Here is a 25,145-nt window from a genome sequence, read left to right as displayed (position 1 = left end):
TATCTTGATTTGTCCAATTATTAGTACCAATTGTGATCATGTGTTGGTTGGGTTGATGATAGATGGACATCAAGTGAAAAATAATGACGTTGTTGTGATATATACATTATGGCTTACTCAAATAACATTAAAAGACATCATTTTAGTGTTAATGGAACATACTAATTTGAAGAAAAATCAAGAAAAATTAAAAAATTTCATTTTCGGGCTTGGTGGGCCACAAAGCCCGATGGCCGGGTTTCGTGGCCCACAAAGCCCGATTTTTTTTTCGATTGAATTTTTTTTTTTTTTTTTTTCTAGTTTCCCACTATTTGCCTCAAATAATAATGATTGTTAAGACAATACACTCTAATTTTTGAGCAAGTTTATTATCATAGCATTATTATCTTGATTTGTCCAATTATTAGTACCAATTGTGATCATGTGTTGGTTGGGTTGATGGTAGATGGACATCAAGTGAAAAATAATGACGTTGTTGTGATATATACATTCTGGCTTACTCAAATAACATTAAAAGACATCATTTTAGTGTTAATGGAACATACTAATTTGAAGAAAAATCAAGAAAAATTAAAAAATTTCATTTTCGGGCTTGGTGGGCCACAAAGCCCGATGGCCGGGTTTCGTGGGCCACAAAGCCCGATGGCCGGGTTTCGTGGCCCACAAAGCCCGATGGCCGGGTTTCGTGGCCCACAAAGCCCGATTTTTTTTTCGATTGATTTTTTTTTTTTTTTTTTTTTTTTGTAGTTTCCCACTATTTGTCTCAAATAATAATGATTGTTAAGACAATACACTCTAATTTTTGAGCAAGTTTATTATCATAGCATTATTATCTTGATTTGTCCAATTATTAGTACCAATTGTGATCATGTGTTGGTTGTGTTGATGGTAGATGGACATCCTCACACAAAGTGAAAAATAATGACGTTGTTGTGATATATACATTCTGGTTTACCCAAATAACATTAAAAGACATCATTTTAGTGCTAATGGAACATACTAATTTGAAGAAAAATCAAGAAAAATTAAAAAATTTCATTTTCGGGCTTGGTGGGCCACAAAGCCCGATGGCCGGGTTTCGTGGCCCACAAAGCCCGATGGCCGGGTTTCGTGGCCCACAAAACCCGATGGCCGGGTTTCGTGGCCCACAAAGCCCGATTTTTTTTTCGATTGAATTTTTTTTTTTTTTTTTTTGTAGTTTCCCACTATTTGCCTCAAATAATAATGATTGTTAAGACAATACACTCTAATTTTTGAGCAAGTTTATTATCATAGCATTATTATCTTGATTTGTCCAATTATTAGTACCAATTGTGATCATGTGTTGGTTGGGTTGATGGTAGATGGACATCAAGTGAAAAATAATGACGTTGTTGTGATATATACATTCTGGCTTACCCAAATAACATTAAAAGACATCATTTTAGTGCTAATGGAACATACTAATTTGAAGAAAAATCAAGAAAAATTAAAAAATTTTATTTTTGGGCTTGGTGGGCCACAAAGCCCGATGGCCGGGTTTCGTGGGCCACAAAGCCCGATGGCCGGGTTTCGTGGCCCACAAAGCCCGATTTTTTTTTCGATTGAATTTTTTTTTTTTTTTTTTTTGTAGTTTCCCACTATTTGCCTCAAATAATAATGATTGTTAAGACAATACACTCTAATTTTTGAGCAAGTTTATTATCATAGCATTATTATCTTGATTTGTCCAATTATTAGTACCAATTGTGATCATGTGTTGGTTGGGTTGATGGTAGATGGACATCAAGTGAAAAATAATGACGTTGTTGTGATATATACATTATGGCTTACTCAAATAACATTAAAAGACATCATTTTAGTGTTAATGGAACATACTAATTTGAAGAAAAATCAAGAAAAATTAAAAAATTTCATTTTCGGGGTTGGTGGGCCACAAAGCCCGATGGCCGGGTTTCGTGGCCCACAAAGCCCGATGGCCGGGTTTCGTGGCCCACAAAGCCCGATTTTTTTTTCGATTGAATTTTTTTTTTTTTTTTTTGTAGTTTCCCACTATTTGTCTCAAATAATAATGATTGTTAAGACAATACACTCTAATTTTTGAGCAAGTTTATTATCATAACATTATTATCTTGATTTGTCCAATTATTAGTACCAATTGTGATCATGTGTTGGTTGTGTTGATGGTAGATGGACATCCTCACACAAAGTGAAAAATAATGACGTTGTTGTGATATATACATTCTGGTTTACCCAAATAACATTAAAAGACATCATTTTAGTGCTAATGGAACATACTAATTTGAAGAAAAATCAAGAAAAATTGAAAAATTTCATTTTCGGGCTTGGTGGGCCACAAAGCCCGATGGCCGGGTTTCGTGGGCCACAAAACCCGATGGCCGGGTTTCGTAGGCCACAAAGCCCGATGGACGGGTTTTGTGGCCAACAAAACCCGATAGACGATTTTTTTTTTTTAAATTGAATTTTTTTTGAAGATGGTCCCAGTAGTAGTCTCAAATAATAGTGATTGTTAAGAAATGACACTCTAATTTTTTAGTATTATCATTGCATCATCTTGGTCCAATGTTGTTAGTAATTCATATATCAAAAAAATTTAGCAAAGTGTCCCTTGTTTCTAGGCCATTGAAACTGCATTATATACTCAGTTCTCTACTCAACAATATACTACAACACAAGCTGTTAATCATTAATTATGAGTTTAGATGAAGGAAACTGAAAGATTACGAATATGAATAAATCCCAATTTCAAATATTAATGTAAAAAATAATATTCATTACTGAACTCCCAACAAAAAGAGATTTGATTGATGTTGTCATCCTTTTTGTATCGTGCCAGTGATTTTTAAGCATTGCTGAAACACAAAAGATATATGGTCAGAAAAAATTCTATTAACACTTTGCGAGTAAAAAACATGTTTTTTTTTTTTCACAAACGATCTAACAACTATTGATAATATATGTGATAACATTTGTGATAACATTATATCATACCTGAATGAGTTAATGCCTATTGATTGTTTTCTTCATTGATAATATTATCATCACCTGGAATTGACAATTGTATAGGGCACCGACGACGAGTGTGTCCAGTCTCTTTGCAAATGCTGCATTTTCGGCTTGCCCTTGCAGAGGCCCTAGCAGCGCCCCTGGATTCTGGAGTAGTGGCTGTGCTCGACTCTCCAATGGAGGAAGTCCATTCATTAGGGCAACCAAGACTATTGTGTCCTAGTTCACCGCATTTTCCACATTTTTTTCTTCGACGAGCTTCCCCCATGGAAGGAATTCGACCATTTCTCGGTCTACCCGGTTGTCTTCTTTGCACAGGTGGGAGTATAACCATCTGTCTGACGTACGCTGGAAGAATCCAAGCAGTCTTGTTAGGGAGAGGATTGATGGGAAGTGCATATGCACGTCTGACCCAATCTGCGGTGTAATATGAATGGCAAAGCATATGGTAGTGCACCCTCATGAAACTGTCGCATAAGGCAAAGAAACACATAGTGTTAACATATCACACTAAATTACGAACATAAGACGCAAATAAAAGTCAAACCATGATACCTGCTAACAGCAATTGCATGAAGACATGGCATTTGATCAATGTCCCACTTGCGACAACTACATGTACTCGCAACAATGTCAACTATCCCATCGCCTTCCTTTGCATGTTGCACGAGGTATTTGTTCCTTTGTATTACAGGAACTACACGACATCCTCGGTCTAATGTTTTGGCATGCGCCAAATTGACATGTGCCACTGCAGCGGAGGTCACAATGGTTTCGAGTCTGGCAGCTGCAGCACGCCTATCACTAAACCATTTCTGAAGCATATGTCTCAAAAATTCATGTGCACTTGTTATAGGCAACCGACGTGCTTTCATCATGCATTTATTGAGAGACTCGGCAATGTTGGTGGTCATCATGGAATATCTTCTTCTTGGACAATATGCTCGTGACCACTTTTCCGGTCTTGCTTCCATCAATGTCAGATGAGTCTGAGGATGCATCGATTGTATTTCTGCCAAGTATGTATCACACTCTATTGTGGTGTAGCTGTATGCTGCAAGGTAGAATGCAGTCATCACATCTTTTCGTTGTCTACAACGTTTCTTCAAGTTTTGCTTAAGGTGGAAGAAACAAAAGACATGTGGGACAGAAGGGAAGACACGACTCATCGCATTTGCAATGCTTTGGTGACGATCAGAAACAATGACTAAATCTTCTCGCACTCCGATAGCCTCTCTCAATTTTGTCAAAAACCATATCCATGATCTGTCAGACTCACCATCTCCAAATCCAAAAGCGATGGGATAAATCATTTCCTCCCCATCTTTGCAAGTGGCAACGAATATCACCCCTTTGTGTTCACCTTTCAAATGTGTGGCATCAACGGCAACAACCGGTCTTATGTAAGACTGGAAACCATGAAGGCAAGCTCCGAGTGCAAAAAATGAATATAAAAAACAATTATTTTCATCTGTCTCTATTGCCGTGATGCTGCCAGGATTTGTTTCTTTTAACATGTGAAAATATGAGGGTAGTTGCTGATATGATTCATTAGCATTACCATAAGTAAGTATCTTTGCATGTTGTAAAGACCTCCAAGCTTTAGTATACATAATCTGCACACCATGTTGCTCCAACAACTCCCCCATTAGCATTTTAGGTGTATATTCACTACTCGTCACTCTTTCAGAGAACAAACTTCCGATGACAATAGCCTTCACACTTCGAAAATGTGAATCGTAGACATCCGGAGTACACGTGTGACTCGGCATAAATTTCACCACATGCCAAAACGAACAACCAGGTCTGCATCTTGCACGAAGCATAAATTTGCAGTTCACATCCTTGCAACCAGCCTCAAATCGAATTGTGCACGAACGTCTGACTCGATAGTCCATCTTCACATCAACACAATATTGTCCAAATGCCAAAATTAGTTCCTGTTTACTTCTAAAGAGTGCACCCATGTGTAAAAGATCACCCTGGTATGGAATTGACACTTCGGGTCTTGTTTCCTCAATTGCATAATTTTCTACACCAGGAACAATCCAGTTTCTTTGTAAATGGTTGTCCTCAAATTGTGAACCTGAAAATCTTACTTCTGGGTACTCCGGACTCACTCCTCTTTCATCACCACCACTATCACTATTATCACCATCGCTATCGTCACTATTATCATCAGTTTCATTATCACAATCATCATTCGTGTCTGGAGCGTCATCTGACAAACCATCCATACCATATATACCAAAATCATCATTTTGTAGTGGACTATGTGCAGATGTAAATGGAACGGCACCTGAATCTTGATTACCACCACTACGTAGGTTACAAACTCCAATATCTTTACAAATCATATCAACATACATCACTTTATATTTTCTGTCATCGCACATAATAAACCTGACACCGTAGTCGTCCTTGATAGGGAACTTGGTAGCTGGAAGTTCACTTGAGTGTTCCGTTACAAAATGAATGGTGATGTCGTATCTTGTTTTATCAATTCCTGTCACCGTGTACACAATCTCAACCAATTGAGTAAAAGTCGTATTTTTGTAGATTCCCGCACACATCCTATTACCCCCAATATACTTATTATCATTCCATTCCCCGTTCCACACGATAACCAACTGCACTAAATCCATTGCTGTAAGATTGAAAGGAGGAAAAAATTAGTCTCACCATTACCATGGATGTAACGGATCCACACACACCCAAATCGGGTTAATTTCCTCATTAAACCAAGTCATAACTATAAGTAAGTAAGTTTATTTGCTTTTTGAGATTTGTATTTTATTTTCTTTTTCTAAAGAGTTGATTTGTACAATTAAACATGATTTTTGACTTATAAACCAACAACCAAGTCATGATAATTTTTCATATGTAGTTTAAGAAAAATATTTAAAAATTTTATGAAAAATATTGGAGGATTTTAATATAACACATTTAGGCACAAATGCTTAAGAAGTGAAATTTTGTTAAATAATATGATAAAATTAAATATATTATATTAAATTATATTATTTTACACTCATATATAATATTAAATTATTTAACAAAATATTCATATTATTTTAAAAATAATATATATAATCGTGCTTGTGGGCTACAAAAATCATAATCGGGCTTAGTGGGGTAACAAAGCCCTATCGGGCTTAGTTTGGGAACAAAGCCCTATCGGGTTTTGTTCCCCCACTAAGACCCATCGGGCTTTGTTCCCCCACTAAGCCCGATCAACTGTTATCGCCCACAAAACTCGTTAACGATGTGCAGTTTTGATTTTTTTTTTTTTCACCCAAATTAGTGCAAATTTGGAATGATATGTATCAAAATATGTCTTGCCAACAACTACAATCATTCTACACAACCTTAATAAGCAATGTGAACACAAAAATTATTTTAAAAAAATTAAATAAATTGTAAATCGAATAAATACCTTGAGATTGGGTTTGGAGAGAAATAAACTTGTTGAATGGGACTTCAGTGAGGTCGCTGTAATTGATAAAGAAGATTGAATGACCCAACAAGCAAAAAGATTGAATGTATGAAGAATGACTAAGTTTGGATAGTTTGACAATGAAAAGATAGAGAGTAACGTGAATTTTGGAAGAAGAGAGAGAAGAAAGGTTATATAAAAGAGATAAGGGTATTTTGATAAATGAGACTAATAACAGTAGGGTTTTCTATTTTAAAATTTCATTAAGGGTATTTTTGGTATCTTACATAAAAGTGGCTATAGAGTGTAATTAGTTTGTTTGAATAGTTAAAAACGTTTATTTTCTATGAAAAGTACAAAAACGATTTTATACATTTGACTTTGGTCAAATGTGAATTCAGCCCTTTTTATATTCATCATCCTCCGGATAAAAAGACCTAAAATAAGAATGCTTCTTATTTGAACAATACGTACCTTAAATCCGAATCTAACCCACAAGTGGAAAAATATGCTGTTTTAAGTAATATAAGATTATAATATTTTTTAGATTAAAATATGAATTAGTTAATAATATTAAAAAAATATTTTAAAATTTTGATAAGACTATTTGTTAAATTTTTAAAATACACTAAAAATAAAAGTTTAATGAGAAAGAACATATAGGTCAATCTCATATATATAATTTTTTATGAGTTATCAGATAAATTTAATAAGTATAATAAAAAATACATTTATTTAAAATAGTTTTCATATCTCACATTTTTTTAACTCATACTTTGTTTAAGATATTTTGATTGTTGTTTCTCTTTAGGTGCTGTGTTTTGTGGGTTCGTGTGTTATGATTCATGATGTCACATTTGTACAGAATTTCAATTTCAAATTCAATTTGATCAAAAATATCAAATGGAATGGAAGCTACAAAATTGGAAGAAGAAGCTCTATTGATTCGTATATAGGAAGCACTCATATTGTTCATTCCCATCCTGTTCCACCAGTTTTCCAGCGCCATCTGAACCCACTGCAAATTGCACCTTCAAATCCTCGCAAAACACTTTCACAAGCCCTCGTCTTCTCCACAGCAATCCCGTCCTAATCGACATCTCTGCAATCATCCTCAAATCGAAACGTATCACTCCTTTCCTCCGATCTCCGACCAAATTCTTATAGTTTCCGGCGAGACTCTCCCGGTCTCCGTGCTCCGTCGACAGCTTAATGTTGAAGAGGGTATCGCCTCTGATCCCCACGGCGAAAGGCTGAACCCTAGACATCCCCAGGATCACGCCGTCGTACACGATGATGCCCTCCAGATACTCGAACGAGAGCTGCACATTATTTTTGAGGTTCTTGATGGTGATGGTGGCGTCCCAGGCGGCTGTGAGCTGGTCGTCTGTGGCGTTGAAGGAAGGCACCTCCATCGAATCGACATGGAAGGCTGGGAGATCTGCAGCGAATATGAACCAGGTAAAGAGGCCCAATGCGATTGAAGCGACGAGTAATAGAATCAACATTTTCAGAATGAATCTCGGGAAGGCGAAGCGGGCCTTGGCTTCTTCCTCCTTGCCATGATAATAGGCTGCCGGCGGCGGTGCAATGAATATTAATGGTTTTGATTTGAAAACGCCGCCGGAAGCCATGCTTACGCTACGCCTCTCTCTGGTCTCTCCTCTCTTCACATGGAAGAGGTCGACGGAGAGAAGAGAAGATGGCCGGAGATGCAGATGAAGAGCGATATTGGACGGACGATAATTTTGTACAATGCAGTTAAAGGAGAGAGGAGAGACAAGAATTTATGATTTAATTTTAATATTTTAAGATCGCATGATATTTTTATCAAAATATTTTAACCTAGTTATAATAATAATAATAAAATAAGACGTTTATAAAACTAATCTAATATTTGTAGCACCTTAAAGTAAGCTACGTTTGCAATAAAGACAAAGGTCAGAGAAACAAAAATCAAATCGATATATATACATATATTAACAGTAAAAAGAGAGTTCATCTTCAACTTCAACAACAAAAGTTTTCATGTCGAACAAAGTCAGCGGAGTGATTCATGACTTCTGAAAGAGTACTGGCCCGTACTAATTCTATTGGCCCGGCCCAACGGCTAGTCCATAGTCCCATGATGGGCCCAGCTCCTAGGGCCCATCTCATTAACGTCAGTTCAGCAATACTACTTCTCAGCGCATTACCGTCAGTTTAATAATATCTTCTATCTCGTTCAACACCATGCCCAGATCACCTGTGCCCATGGTGAGTCCCAACTGCTTCAGGGTCCTCGCGCTCCCGACTTACCTACAACCATCGATAACCCATAAGGGACTCTCTCATTTTCTCTTATATATGAGTTAGTTGATCGTCAGCCAAGGTATGTTCATTTTCAGTTTTATAGAAACTCTATTACATTGAACTCTTATTTATTTGAGCGTTAGATTGTTTGCAGGTGTTAGCTAGTCAACCCCCGCCGTGCGAATCGCCGTCACCTCCAGCCATTTATTCAATCATCACATTTGGACTAGAAGGAACATTTGGTGCTAGGGATGGCAATTGCAACCGAAATTATGGAGAATCAAACCAGTCAATGCGGTTAAAAATTGTTTGATTGGGTAATGGTTTGGTTTAGGGAAAAACAAAATATTGTTTCAATGGGTATAATTTGGTTATAATTTTCACTAAATCTAAATTAAAATCAAATCAAATATGTGGGTAATCGAACTAAATTGAACCGAATATACATATATGTAATATATATTTATTTACTTAATATATTATATATACACATAATATATATATATTGATTAATGCATATTTTTATAAGTATTTTAACTAATGCATTACAAATATATAAAATATTTAACATTTATAAAGTAATTAACAAATAAAAATAAAACATAATTTTAAATTATTTTATTTTTATCAATTAAATAATTATATCCAAGAAGTTTGAAATTAATTTGCAACTTTACGCAATAAGAAGGTAAGTTTATTAGAGTTTCTTTTTGTTTATTGTGGAGTTATCAAAATTTTTTATGAATGCTATTTACAAGAGTTTGTCTTTGTTTGTTGGAATGGATTAAATTAAAAAAACCATGGTTAAAATCAAAACCGAACCGAAACCGAATGGTTTGGTTATGGTTTTTAATTTTTAAAACCAATAGGTAATAGTTTGGTTTTGGTTTTAGTAGTTTAAATTTGGTTTAATTATAGTTTTGATAAAAATTGAAACCAAACCAAACCATTGCCAATTCTATTTATCGCCCACCGCGGGGCTTAATGAAACCTGCCTACGCCATAAACTCACCAAAGCTTCACAAACCATACCTAACAGTTATCCATGATCAAAACTAGAAGTCAGAACAACATGGCCCCCGATTGAGAAAACCAAAACACCAACCCGCATCCACTAGCAACCATGGAGATCCTTCTCCAGACCATTCTGCGGCTTGAGAGCCAAGTCGCCAAACTGACCCGCAACCACCAAAGGAACTAGCGCAATGGGCAGGTCGGCGACGATGAAGAAGTCAACAACCAACACCAGTCCAAAGTAACTCGTATTGCCGCACCTTCTACAGCTCTATACGCCCTAGCCATCTTTTTTCAGAGTTCATCATGTTTGTACCCCCGTCAGACGGTTTTCGTCTCCCAACCACCCTAGAGCTATATAACAAAACCACCGATTGCCAAGAACACTTAACTATGTTTAATTCTTTAATGTTGTTGAGCAGAGGCATCAACCTTATCATGTGCAAGGCATTCCCAGTACCCTCAAGAAATTTGCCCTACTATAGTTCTCTACCCTCGAGCTAGATTCCATTCATGATTTCACCGAGCTCACCACCCGCTTCCTCACCCATTTCTCCACTAGCCGAGCTCACAGTAAGACCTCGACCAACCTTATTAACCTTAAGCAAGGGGAGAACGAGTCGTTACGGGCTTTCTTGAATCGGTTCAACCAAGAGGCTATCCAAATCAAGGACCTCAACCCCACAATCTCCCTACACACTATCATAGTAGGCCTAAAGCCTAGACCTTTCTCCGACAACCTGGCAAGAAAACCTCTTGCTGACCTCGATGATCTCAAACTTCGGGCGACAAGTTACATAAACGTCAAAAAGGTCTCGACTACTAGACGTAGCAACTCCCAAACAAGTGCTCAGCCCCAACTGAGTCAGCGAACGGGACCGCAAGGTGTGCGTCAACATTGACTCAAGGATCATTCGAATCTCCAACAGTCGAGGATAGCAGAACCTCGGCGCCCGCGTTGATATAAGTAAACGTTGTGATTACCACCGAATATATGGCCACACAACTGAAGAGTGTGTCATGTAGGGGTGTCAACGGTTCAGATTGGTCCGGTTTTATAAGAATCCAGTAATTGAATCATTTTTAATAGTTCCGAAAAAATTAGAAACGTAACCGAACCATTACATATATAAAACCAAATCATGACCAATCCGTCACACCAAATCGATTTCGATTTGGTTTCGGTTCTATCCAATTAACATTTAGCTTCTAAACATTTTCGCAAAATATGAAATTACAAACAAATTTGTTAATTAAAATAAACTCATAACTTCATTAATACTTCAAGCCTTGAAGTAAAAGTAGAACAAAATAATTCATAGACTACCTCATCAAATGATATTATATCGACCATTTAGTATAGCAATAGTGCATAAAAGTATAGAAATAAAAGAGTTTATGAATCTCGCTAGTTTCCTAGGAAGTAATACTATTTATGCATATATGTATATATATACCCAAAAAATTATAATATATATATAAGTATAATATCGGTTCCGATTCGATTCGAACTATAGTTTGAAAAAAAAAAACAGTAACCAAACTAAATATATCGGTTCTTAATTTTTTAGAACCAAAACCTAACCATTGAACCAATCCAAAGGCGCGATTTAGTCCGATTTGGTCCGGTTCACTGATTCTCATATATTTTTTGACACCCCAAGTGTCATGCTAAAAGACCAGATGGAGCAGTTGGTCAAATAAGGTCACCTCGGCACAACATATCTTCAGAAAAAGAAGTAGGAGCAGAGAGCCATGAGGAGACCAAGGTCAAAGAAAGAGTCGCAATCCGTAGAGAAGGACAAGAGTAGAGGAAGGTCAGGGCGACAAGACACCTCTCACTGGTCGGATAAGAGGAGTCATAGACACCATTGCTGAAGGTTTCGTTGGGGGAGGAGAATCCAACTTAGCAAGAAAGCGATCCCTCCGAGCAATAATGTCGGTCAGTAATACCGAGCAAAAGATGATGACCCAGCACCCGGTAATCTCTTTCACCGACAGGGATTTTGAGGGAATTAACCAGAACCTCGATAATCTCATGGTGATATCTGTAGTGGCTGCCAACTACGTTATCAAAGAGATACTCGTTAACTAGGGAAGTTCGACCGACCAACTATACCTGTCCACCTTGAAAATGCTAGGAATCCTCGAAGAAGAGCTCAAGCCATTCCACATGAGTTTGGTTAACTTTTCCGAAGAACAAGTACAAGTCAAAAGACACATTGAGCTACGGACCACGTTCGGGATAGCTCTCATCCTCAAAACCATCAGCGTCAAATATTTGGTTATCGACTACTAGACTCTCTACAACGCCCTGCTTGAACACCCATCCCTCAACGCTCTAGGCGCAATTGTTTCCATGCCCTATCTGGCAATGAAGTTCCCAATATCGGCTACCGAGGTCAAAGTTGTCCACGTTGACCAAAAAGAAGCTCGCCAATACTACATCGACAACCTGAGGGTCCAAACTCTTAACATGGGCATAGACAACCAAACCCCCTGCCACAATGTTATATGGCCGAGTTGGATCCTTGAAGTGAGCCCAACGATAACCAACCACAGGTCATAGAGGAACTACACCCCATGAGCCTAGGACTGCTATCGGGGCAAGTCACCAAGATCAGCTCCACACTCCCTCCCGACTTAAAGAAACAACTAGTCGTTCTGCTCCAACGAAACGCCGATCTCTTTACCTGGACACCTACTAACATGCCCGGAATCAACCCCTCATTCATATGCCATAAGCTGGCGCTAGACCCAAACGCTGAGCCGATAGCCCAGAGAAAATGGAAGCTAGGAGGAGAACGACAAAAAGCAGTGGCCGAAGGGACGACAAAGCTCCTCAAAGCCGAGTTCATTAGGAAAATGCCATATGCAACGTGGCTATCAAACTTGGTAATGGTAAAAAATCCCTTAGGCAATTGGCGAATGTGCGTCGATTTTACAAATCTAAGCAAAGGATTCCCAAATGATTCTTACCCTCTACCAAATATCGACCAACTTATTGATGGAACCTTGAGTTACAGATACCTTAGTTTCATGGATGCATACTTTGGGTACAACCAAATTCGGATGTATCCTAATGACAAAAAGAAAATTGCATTCATCATAAAGAACGCAAACTTTTACTACAAAGTCATGTCGTTCGGATCAAAGAATGCAGGGGTAACTTACCAACGGTTGATGAATAAAGTATTTGCAGGACAGATAGGCCGAAATATCGAGGTATATGTGAACAACATGGTGGCCAAAATATCGAAAGATGGAGACCACTACTCGAACCTGGCCGAGGTCTTCGGACAACTCCAGCAACACAACATGAGACTCAACCTAGGAAAATGTGTATTCAGAGTACAGGCCGACAAATACCTCGATTTCCTACTAACAAACTGAGGTATCAAAGCTAATCCCAATAAATGCAAGGCATCCTTGATACGCATAGCCCTTGCAGCATGAAAGAAGTGCAATGGTTAACCGAGCAAATTACGGCTTTCTCCCATTTTCTATCCAAGTTGGCGGACTGAGCTTTTCCATTTTTTCAATGTTTAAAGAAACCAACAGAATTCCAGTGGATGAAACAATGTGAAATCGCCTTCCAAGAGTTGAAAAGTTTCTTGGTGACCAATCCCATCTTGATAAGACTAGAGCCAGGTGACGAGCTTTTACTTTATCTTTTCGTAAACAAAAACGCACTCAATTTTGTTCTGATCAAGAAGGAAGGCAAGATGCAGCGCCCGATATACTTCGTCAACCGAGTTCTACAAAGGCCTAAAGTTCGCTACCAAAAGATAGAAAAATTGGCCCTCACCCTAGTGATAACAGCCTGGAAACTTAAACCGTACTTCTAGAGCCACCTGATCACAGTCAAAATCGACCAAGCATAAGCCGGTCTCTCTCGAGCCCCAGCACCTCCGCCAAAGCCTCGGCCTGGCTAGCTGAATCCACCAAAGGCAAATCAACAAGTTGACTGGACACGACCTCTTTGAAGACACCACAAACCGAGAAGTCGGCCTCAAGAAATAGCACCTAAGCTTGGGACAAGGCCTTCGCAAAACCATCCAGAAATTAGTCAGTTGGCCTTGTCCTTCAAGCTCTCAACCTCGACTTGCATTGTGACTACTTGAGTCTTCAACTAGGCAACCTCGAGCTTCGCCTAGTTGGCATGGAGGACAGCGACAACAAGGTTGGCTGATAGTTTCGCCACCTTCTAGAGCAGCTTGGGCCTCCCTCTTCAACATCAATAGTTCCTTCAAAATTACGATCTTGCTGCTACAACAGCTTCCTAGAGTGATCTTCAGCCCGAAGAACTAGATCCTCCACATTGGAAACTTGCTTCTACAACATCCCCACCTCGGCGACCACCTCCCCCCCGCTCACTCGATTGCCTCCTTGCAGGCTCGATTGACCAGCTTTGACTGGGCTCGATACTCCAACTCCAGTGTCCGGCAGGCATTGGCAAGGCGGAGGGACTGCATCTCGATCCAGTGGCACAACCCCCCAACCCCGAGATCCAACTCCCTCTACTAATTGGAAGGGAAGGAGAGATGCTCCTCAACAAAGGCCCCAGACCGGAACTCCTTTCTCCAAAGACTCCTTGAGTCAGCCTCAACATCATTGCAACCCCATAAGCTGGGCCTCTGTAAAAGCTGCCCAGCACCCGACAACGGATCGACGGACGAGCTCAAGACCCTGGACGACCTAAACTCATCTTCTCAAGAAGGTCTTAGTCGTTTCAGCTGCAATGGGGTCTCCTTAACATCGACTTGCTCCTCGACCTGTCGGGAGACTGTGTCTTTCAAAAAAGTAGGTTGAGAACACGAATGGGAAGTCGGCACAAGATCCCTAGTCAGCACAGGGGCCTTGGACAGCCAAGCACCCTTCTCCAAAGCAGGGGTCTTCTCGGCTACCTTAGCGCCAACCCTGAGCTCTACTTAACACCCTCCTCCAGAGCCCACACTGCTTAACCTCCTTGGTAGTCATCTTAGGGGCCATCTCTCCTAAAATGTAAGACAAACATTATAAGTAGCAGCAAAGGATAAACGAAAAAGAAGGGTAAGACAAAAATTGACCGATGTAGGCGGCCAGACCCTCTAGGTCATTCCTGTACTTCACAAGGGTCGATCCCTCCAATATCGAGCAGTCCTCAAGGAGATCCACCGTTAGCTAGTCCTTTGAGCTTGAGCTCCGATATTCCACCCCCGTAATGGAACTCAGCTCCATGCTCTAGCACAAAGGAAATTTGATGGTTACCTTCTTATCCAGGAAGAAAGCAAGCACTTCCTGCGGAGATGCCACTTTAAAGTAACTGGCCTTGAAGTTCTTATAAGAACTATCGAAAGCTTTCAACAGTTTCCTCCTCGGTAGCCAACTCAAAGAGACCCAGCTACCCTTGTTGACTCTCTTAGATTAGAAGAAAGAAAAAAATACCCTCGTGCTCATCTCTCAACCTAGGAATTTGGAAAGCACTTTGAAGGCCCAAACAAAAGCCCAACTGTTCGGATGCAGTTGAGTAGGAGCGACGTTCAACATCGATAACACCGAGCTTTAGAAGTCGGTGAAGAGAAGTCGCAAACGAAGACGAATAAAGAATGTCTCGTACACGAAGATCGACCCCAAATCCTCGTTAGAGGCCAAGTCCATGTAGACTCACTCTTCCTCCCCTACATAGGCGACATACGAACATTTCTTCATCCTCGATAACCGACAGAAAAACCCGCATCCTCGGCTCAACGAGTCTTTCAGAAGAGTCGTATACCAAGACAATCTTAGCCACATCTTTGCTCACCCAACCATATTTTCCACAAAGTAGACTCGAGGATGAACCCACTCAATCAACCCTAGCTTCCTCGCCACCACTCACGTCGTCCATAATAGCCCTCCCAGCCATGTATGTAGTACCTACAATGTCCTCAAAAGACCACAGCAAGTAAAATTATCATAAATCAGCATCCCACGTCTATTCTGAACTACCCTCAAAAACCCCCCGATCTATACCTTAAATTGCCTTCCTAAAACCCACCAGCAAGGCCCAGTGACTAACCCCCCGAGGGCACTGAATTCCTTGCTAGTAGCCCCTTATGGTGATCACGTGTTCGCCTTATTTCCCAAATTCGCTCCCTGAACTTTCCATAACACTCGATAAACCAGCAGAAAATCACAAAAATAGAGCGAATGGGAGAAGAATCAAAGAATCGGCCCGTGAAATTACCTGTGTAAACAAGCGAAATCTATAAAAAAAAGAGTGGAAGGGGAACTTGGCCCAAGCCAAAGGAACACGAGCAATCAAAGACATGAAGAATGCAAAAGCTCTCAAAGAATCAAGGTTCGGGAATCAAACACAAATGCAAAAGTAAAAAGCGAGAAAATAGCTTACGAGTGTATTTAAATAGGCATCGCTCAATGATGGCAACCTCGGCTCATCCTTAACAACGAATTAGCACCGCACAACGCATCCAACGAACAGAGATCAAATGTCGCCAATCACCCATAGAGATCCCACCATCTATCACGGCCACCTAACACATATTGAACACCCTGGGCAAGAAAACTCCTTGTCCACCCACGATGTCACATCTTCTGGAACGAATGCCTCGAATGTTAAGACCACATGCGTTGTTTGTTAGTACCTCGATAACAACTCCTAGCAAGCTCAACCCCATCAAGCTTGGCTTCAGCCAACTCGGTCCAAGGTCAAGGCAAACCAATATTATCACCACCTTGGCTTCGTTTCGAGCTCGAATGCTCACCCTTACAAACATCCGATCTGGGGGGCTGTGGACCGTACTAATTCTCTTAGGCCTAGCCCAACAGTAAGCCCACAGCCCGGTACTAGGCCCAATCCCTAGGGCACATCCCATCAATGTCAACTTAGCAACATCTCTCATTGCATCAACGTCAACTCAACAACATCCTTTATCTCATTGACACCATACCCAGATCACCCACACCCATGGCGAGCCTCAATTGCCCTGAGGTCCTCAGCTCTCGACCCACCTGCAATAACCGGCAACACACAGAGGACTCTCCCATTTTCTCCTATATATAAGCTAGTCGACCATTAGCCAATGTATGTTCACTTTTAGTCTTATAAAAATTTTGTTACCTTGAACTCTCACTTATTTGAGCGTCAAAGTGTTTGTAGGTGCCAAACACCTCCCACCGTGCGAATCACCGTCGCCTCGAGCCATTTATTTGATCACCACATTTGGGCCAGAAGGAATAAGAAATATTGGAAATTCCAAAGTAATTAAAATACGAATCAAATTAACAGGTAAAAATTTAAAAAGTCTAATTAATTGTTGGGCAAAAAAGAAAAGGAAAGGTATGTTGAACTTGAAGAAGAGGCAATTTTCGATCCAATGAGCTTTGACGGAACCTTATAATAAGCTTCTTAAATTGGTTCTGCAACTAACTACACAACCACCCGCAGTACTCTCCTATGCAAACATTGTAGAAGAACCAGCAACACAACAACTTGGCGAATAAATTTGATGGGAAACAGCATCATCGCATATCAGAATGGAAAAGCATAAGTTCCCCAAACACTCCATCCATCTCCACCATCTTTACTGCATCCCAAAACTTGAAGATACAATGGCATGGGACTTTATATTTTTACGAGAGAGTTATATATATCAATCTACAACCTGTAACTGAAACTGGACCTTATTCCGCTGAAGAAGAGGATCATCCTCTCCAACACCAGAAGAATTGTAATGTTTCTTCTCTTTCCTTTCTGTTTTCCTATGTTTCTTAATTCTTCAAATTTTTTTTTCTTTTGTTTTGTTACTTTATGGGTTAGATTTTTTAGTGGCAAATGCAAAATCATAAAATCATGAATAATAAATAGCAAACATTATATTAACAACTAATAGTATTTTGTTAAAATACTGCAAGTCTAGACATCAACAAGAAGCATTGTTTCAACATTCAACCCAAGTAGACAAATTCATAAAATCAAAAGCAAGACAGAGAGAGAATAAAGCAATTGAGCGGGGGAGTTTATGAGAAAACTGATCACACAACTACCCTTCATATTCAAGTACATAGATGGGAGTATAAACATATATATATACATATATATATGTCCAAATATAAAATAACAAACATACCTACAAATATAAGAAATTATAAGACAACTACAAATGTAACTACATTCTAAACTCTACTCCTCCGCCTATAATAAACCAGTTCAAATCTCCCTCCAGATGGTTCCATGTCAACCAACCACTCGTTATCATCATCAATGTCATTTAAAAGAACAGGATCAATAGCATCACGCCAATTATGGCGCCGCATCAGTGCTCGATTATACTTAACAAACACCAAATCATTTAGGCGTTCTTGAGCTAGTCTATTTCTCCTTTTGCTATGAAGCTGCATAAATGAGAGGGAATAATTTAATGAATGGCAGCAAGTTACAAACTTGATCAGAACAATAAATAGGTAATAATGGTAACTTACGCGCTTAAAAATTTTCAAATCTCTCTCACAACTGGAAGCACTACATACAAGACTTAGAACTCTAACAGCAAACTTTTGCAAGTTTGGAGTCGACAACCCAAAAAACCTCCACCATTCAGCTGTTTATCAAATAAGCTCTAGGTAAATACTTGCTAGATATATATTGTTATGGGGAAAAAAAGAAATAATTACAAAGCTAATTTATAAATTACCTGGAGCTTTTTTATTCCTTTTCCTTTTAGCCATCTCCATTCCAAAAAGGCCTTCCGCATTCTTATACAATGCCAACTCATCAATAATTTTATCTTGCAATTCTAAGCTTGGAACTAGTCTTTCAATGCACTCATACAAGCCCCTGACGACTACCTCATCTTGCCTTATTTTGGGATTTGAATAAAAGAATTCTGGATTTAAGAAATGTCCAGCTGCATATAAAGGATGATTGAGTTGGCAAGCCCATCTGTTGTTAATGATATCAAAAATATGCCCATACTTCTCCTCATTCTCCTTAAAGGACCTTGCAGTGGCATTTTTAGCTCTCCTCATCGCCTCATAAATATATCCCATAGTAGGTTTCTCCTCTCCATCAACCAATCGAAGAACACGAACAAGAGGGCCGATGATTTTAAGAACGTCAATCGCGTTTTCCCAAAATTTAGGCATCAGTACAATATTAGCAGCTCTTTTACCTGCTTGTTTCTTTGCCCATTTACTCTTGCTCCATTCTTCTGAAGTGAACATCTTTCTCAAGTTACTCTTCTGATGATGCAATGATTGTAGTGTGAGAAAGGCTGCGGCAAACCTAGGAACTGTAAACCTAGGCAAATCTCTACCTCTAGTGCATTGTTTCATCATATTAACCATACCAGTCCGGTTCTGAATATAACCATTCAAAAATACGGCTTCATTTAATGTTCGATGAACTAAAGGCAGGTTTCCAATATCCTCCAACACGAAGTCAAGGCAATGTGCTGCACATGGCATCCAATACAAATGTGGTCGCTTTGCTTCTAACAATTTGGCTGTTACAAATAAAAAAAAATGAATATATTATACTACATTATAAATTTGTAAATACTACTATATAATTATATATAATGCAAAATAAATTTAATGAAGAATATTGAGAGCCAAAAAATTTAATGAAGAATATGAAATTAATAATCTAAATTACATACCCATTGCAACATAATCAGAAGTATTATCTGTCACCACTTGAATAACATTTGTCTCCCCAATTTCCTCAACCATCTGATCAAGTACATGGAGCAAACCATTGGCATTTTTCACATTATTAGAAACGTCAATTGATCTAATGAACACCACTCCCTTGGGAGAGCTTACAAAAAAGCTCATGATATCTCTATTTGAAACCGAATCTCTCCACCTATTAGAAAGAATCGAGCATCCATGTTTGGCCCAATCTTCTTCGTGAGATTGCACCAATTCTTTGGTATGGTCAACTTCCTTCCTTAATAGAGGGCCTCTAAGCTCATCATAACTAGGTGGTTTCATACCAGGACCATATTGTCCAATTGCTTCAACTGCCAAAGAAAAGCTTTCTAATTTTGCGGCATTAAATGATATCCCAGCATCATAAAACCACTTTGCTATTTCTCTATAAGCCTTATCTCTTAGTTCTTTTTTGCATGTCTCACTGATAGCTGCTTGTTTCATCTTCCCTTCTCTCTTGTCTTGCACAACTTTCTCTAGATTAGGAGTAAAATGCAAATCCACAAAAGCCCTTTGTTTTGCCCTCTTCGTAGTAATTTGATTGCTGTTTTGGGAACTTGAAGCCCTCTTTCCATGAGATTGTACTTCAGTGTCATCAACATCATCCTCATCAAAAGCATCAATTTCATGGATGTTTGTTCTTGCATTGCCTTTAGACTTTCTCAACATGTATTCTTTAATTTCTTCATGAACATGAGCTGGACACTGGTTGCATTTTGTTGTGTTTCTAAATCCACCAACAATGTGTTGCTTTGCTCGGTATACTCCCCCTTTGGTTACTTTTCCACAAAAATTGCAAACAACATTATGTTTGTTATTCGGATCTTGTAAATGGCAATATTTCCATCCTGGGTCTCTTCGAGGAGAGGTGGAGGTAGACTTTTCAACACTAGTCATTTAACTCAAACCTAAATGCTATCAAAAATAAATATAAAATTAGTTTCACAATGGCAAAAAACATATTTTTGTGCAGTGCATGCATAATTGAAATAAAAGAATTTACAGTTGTACTTAGATGAAAAACAACAAAACAGCATAACAGGGAGAAAAAAAGAAAGAAGAAAGCTGAATTGCAAAACAGAACAAGAGTTCAGAAGGAAAAAAAATGCAGAACAGCTGCAATTGTTTGCAGCTGTGGAACAGTCAAACAAAGCAAACACTAATCACATGATTAACAACATAATAAAGGATTAGAAGGTGTGCACGTGCAACTGTCAAACACAAGAATGATTGAATAACATACGTTAATTGAAACCAATATAGAATAGGACATTGGAAAGGTGTGCACCTGCCTCTAGCAACACTGTCGGTGATTACGGTCACCAGAAGGAAGGCCATGCCAGATGGAAGGGGGCGCACCCACACTTACAAAGGGAGTGAATGTAACACGCCGAAGGTTCCCTACACGTAATAGCTTCAACAGACATCCAGCCAACACCAACAGAATCACCTCTCCCAGATCTGCATTAATATGTTCTCATACCAGCAAGAAACAGAATCTAGCATGACAAATCAAGCTAGAGGCTTTGGACAAATAATTATACCTAAAGTTTGCACTGAAATGCCTAACAAGTAGAATCTATGAAGCAAATTTGATAGTCGAATCTCTGAATACTGATGAAGAGGAAGAAATGAAGGTGATGAAGGACTTCTTAGTTTTAATGTTTGTCAAATGGGTTATCTGTTTTATGTTTAGGATTTTTTGTAATTATGTTCTAGAGTAGGCAAGTGCCTCCAGCTGGCACCTCGCCCAAATGACTAAGAGGGGCACAGAGTTGCACCTCACTCCTAGGCACGCCTTTGACAACTATGCCTAGTAGCAGCACCGCATTATACTGAATCAAAAACTGAACACCAGTAGATGTGAATCAGGTCCTTAACTGATCTGCTAAAGTTTCAAGCAACCGAAGTTCACATGATAACAGAAGATGTTGTCAAGGTAGAAAGCTTCAAGATTTGTTAGCAACAATGGCAATGAGGTGGGGTCAGGACCATAGTTGTTAAATCGAGAATCGAAATCCTTATTTTATGAATCGTGAATCGAGAATCGAATTGAATCGTAAAATTTAGTGCACATTCTCAATTTCAACTATAAATAATATATATCCATAGAAAATAAATAATGAGCCCACCATGATCAATTCTTTTAAATATAAATAGATAAATAATACTTCTAAATATATTTGCTAAGTTTAAAATTATACCAAAAGGAAAAAGTATATTCATATTGCCTTTAAATTCAAATTGCACCAAACCAAACCACTTTCAAAATAACAAGCTAGCAAAAAAAAAAAAAAAAGAACTACAACTATTAGGCTACTAAAAAACTCCATTGTCTATAATCTTCACTAGTTATCAATCATCTTCATCTTCAAGTTCAAGAGCATCGTCATTTTCATCACCTTCTTTGTCTTCAAACATAGCCAAATTGAATGAATATTTGATTAAAACGCACATGCAAATGAAGTCGCCCGAATCAGACGAATCGTGCGATTTGTCAAATTCACAGTTGATTCTAAAGGATTTTCAATTCACCCTGTAGATTCGACTCGATTTCTATATGAATCAACTCAAATTGTACGATTCGAATCATGAATCATACGATTCTAACAACAATGGTCAGGATAGAATTTTGCTTGCACCATTCCCAACACCAATACCTCATACCCACCCCGTGGGCCTGACAAGGAATAAATCTTAAGTCTCATTCTCGCCCAATGGGACCCCCAAACTTTGTCCTTAACAATAGACAAAAACCATTCGAATTAATAATACATGATCATTATCAATTTTAATTTTTTGCACACAACCTTAACAATTAACACTACCATCTAAAAATTCATAAAACAACCATCAAATTAAGGTCAAACACCGTTCAGCTTATAAAGATAGGCTTACATATACAAACAAAAATGTCATTTCCAAAAACTACCTATAAGCATGATGGACAAAAATAACCATGTGAAAAAAAAAGGTGAAATAGAAAAATGGCATTCCCAGACACACGTTATAAGCTCTATTTAAAAAAAAATTAAAGGATAAAGTGAAATAGATAGAAGACCATCAGCTTCACTGTATGGCCAAAAAGATTAATAGCCATGCTTAGTGCAAGGATTTAGAGAAAAATAATGCTATCAAATTCAAGTTTTCTGAAATAGAAAACTGTCTCAGATAGAAAATCAATCTCTGAAGCTTTAGTTATAGGTGAGTAGCAAACTGCAAGCCACATTTACTGCAATAAGAAAAAGGTATAGAAAACAAATATCTCATGTTACCAAATTCATAAAATGTTAATAAGCATTGTATTTAGAGAAAAACCATACTATACATGTAGCAACAGAAGAAATAGTGATTTCATCTCCACTGATATGAAATCTGTGCAGTACCTACCTAATAAAAATCATACTATACATGTAGCAACAGAAGAAATAGTGATTTCATCTCCACTGATATGTAATCTGTGCAGTACCTGTACCTACCTAATACTATTTGGATAATAATTTGTGATCCGAAACAAAGCAAGGAGGGATGAAATGGTAATTTCACCCCTTCGGACAGCTGCCGGCCCCTCATTTTCAGACAGCATATCACTGTCCACTCTATTTTCTTTTGTGGTCCTTTCTGTTGAAAATTTCTCAAAGGTCAAAACACAAAAGTTCCTTTTTTTGTCACAAAACAAAAAAGAGAGGGAAACTCTCTGCTTCTTTGCCTACAGAGAGAAGCAGTCCTCTCAACAAAGAAAGAAGCAGAGAAGAGTTCTCTGCTTCAGAAATCTAAAACAATTAGATTATGCACGCACTCACAACACACTCGCATACAAATCTAAAATCCAAAAGAAGAGGTAAGAACCAAAACCTTCTTGGACAAATGTGAGTATAGCTCTTGGACCTGTGCGTTCTGAGCACACGACACGAAAAGAAAAATAGGGTTACACAAGCGAGTACAGAAGCCTTAGGCAGCCCGCAACAATAACTGAACCAAGGAGAGAAATGGAGGAAAATGAGAGAAAAAACTAAACTGAAAAGCTGAGAGAAGAGGGAACTTACCGTCGGCGTGATTTTAGTTCCCGATCAGAACCCTAGGTGATTTTGGAATGGAATGGAAGGCTGGAAACACAGACACAGTAGCAAACGCGAGAAGCAAAGAACGGAATGAGCATCGATTCTCCAAAGCACGAGGCCCTAGTTGATTTTCTCTCGCCTTCCGTTTACAGAAACTGAGAACAGAGAATGCCTCAGAAAGTGAGTGGGCACGTGATTTGAGAAGAAGCAGTGGGTGGATCGGGTTCCATTCTTGGGCCTGGGTATTGGCCATTAAAGTAGAGTGCGAATTTGTTCACTCGGTGACCATCACGTTCACAATTTATGTGAGAGTAAAAAATAACGGAATAGTATAAGATGAACAAAATTATCATTCTATTATTTTTTACGTTCACAAAAATTATGAAGGTGATAGTCACCCCGTCAAGAGGGTGAACAAAATTGCACTCATTAAAGCAGACAGACTCAAATTGGGGTTTTGGGTCTGTCAGGAGTTTTTTTCTTTTTTTAAATTTTATAAAAATAATTTATAATATCACTGCATAGATTTAGATACGAGACTTATTCTAAATCAAAATTAAATTAATTTAGGTTTATTTGATTTCAGAGAGGATGTGTCTAGATCATTCCATGCATGCTATTTTCTTTGCAATATTGTTGGCATTTATGGTGCCCGAATAACTGTTGGTTCAAGGTGGGGGTGGTGCAAGGGCAGATTTAGAAATTTATGTAAAGGGAGTTTAAAATTTTATTTTAAGATATAAAATTACATATCATAAATTTTGGAGTAGACTAAAATTTTTTTCAACTGAATTATTAGTAAAATTTATTATTTTTTACATTAAAAAATTAATTTTTATATTAAGAAAATATTTTTTAATATTAAAAAATAATTTTAATATTAAAAAAATATTTTTAATTGTGAGCTACCTGAACTTCAGCTAGGGCAACTCACGCATGCATCCGCCCCCAGTGGTGTGGTGGCCTAATAATATAGTATGCTCGTGAATGCCATTTTGCATGATAGAAAGACTAACAATGAATCGTTTTTCGAGCACAATTCAAATAGTTAAATTATGATAAATTGATATTCACACCAATTAATTATGAATTCAATTTTTTATCTTGCGTAATAAGATAAAATCTTCACCTACAATACCTATAATTTATCTCATTTGCTAAAATTAAAGGTACAAGTAATGAATAATGTACAAAGATGACTAGCAATGGGTTGGTGCATTTTTCCCTCTATATTCATGTGCTTTGTCTATTGCTTTTGGACAGTCTTTAGTTTGTAATTAAAGCTTTCTGTTATCTTAAAAAAAAAAAAAAAAAACCTTAGATTAAGGGCACAATTTGATGATCCTTCCATATGGGTATCTAATTATCTTTAGTCTTATTATATGGGTACCTAATTATTTTTAATTTTGTAAAGAAGTTATCATTGATATTTAGGGTTTAAAAAAATGTACACTAAACAACATTATAATCTTATTTTCCCAAAAAGATATAACAAAGAGATAAAGTTAGGTAATGCATCAAAATCAAACCCAGTTGGATTGGAGAAGTTGGAGTCATTTTAAAAGACATAATCAAACAAGACAATGACTAGCTTTGGAGATAATTATTTATGGGAAGTAAAGATTAGGACATTTAATTTT

The 25,145-nt window shown here is 38.2% G+C and overlaps 2 protein-coding genes across 9 annotated transcripts; both read right to left on the bottom strand.

Annotated features, from left to right (window-relative positions):
* Positions 1-7,380: 7,380 nt before the first annotated feature.
* LOC127808639 (uncharacterized) lies at positions 7,381-8,076 on the bottom strand. Its single transcript, XM_052347210.1, has one exon. It carries the CDS (start codon positions 8,074-8,076, stop codon positions 7,381-7,383), a length of 696 nt encoding a protein of 231 aa, XP_052203170.1.
* Positions 8,077-17,704: 9,628 nt separating this feature from the next.
* LOC127808780 (uncharacterized) lies at positions 17,705-23,739 on the bottom strand. 8 transcript variants are annotated; one of them, XM_052347395.1, is made up of 7 exons: positions 23,491-23,739; positions 23,300-23,416; positions 20,733-20,905; positions 19,390-20,359; positions 18,424-19,233; positions 18,212-18,330; positions 17,706-18,124 (listed from the first exon to the last, which is right to left on the bottom strand). In XM_052347395.1, the coding sequence occupies exons 4-7, from the start codon at positions 20,339-20,341 to the stop codon at positions 17,906-17,908; spliced, it is 2,100 nt and encodes a 699-aa protein (XP_052203355.1). In that variant the 5' UTR covers positions 20,342-20,359; positions 20,733-20,905; positions 23,300-23,416; positions 23,491-23,739; the 3' UTR covers positions 17,706-17,905. The 8 variants fall into 8 exon arrangements, with proteins under 8 accessions (XP_052203357.1, XP_052203356.1, XP_052203355.1 ...); XM_052347393.1 differs by having other exon boundaries at positions 23,300-23,341; XM_052347392.1 differs by having other exon boundaries at positions 23,300-23,739.
* Between the last annotated feature and the right edge of the window lie 1,406 nt (positions 23,740-25,145).

The sequence above is a fragment of the Diospyros lotus genome, chromosome 8, assembly GCF_014633365.1.
Source record: "Diospyros lotus cultivar Yz01 chromosome 8, ASM1463336v1, whole genome shotgun sequence".
NCBI lineage: Eukaryota > Viridiplantae > Streptophyta > Magnoliopsida > Ericales > Ebenaceae > Diospyros > Diospyros lotus.
The sequence above is the reverse complement of the archived record's forward strand: the minus strand, read 5'-3'. Positions and strand labels throughout refer to the sequence as shown.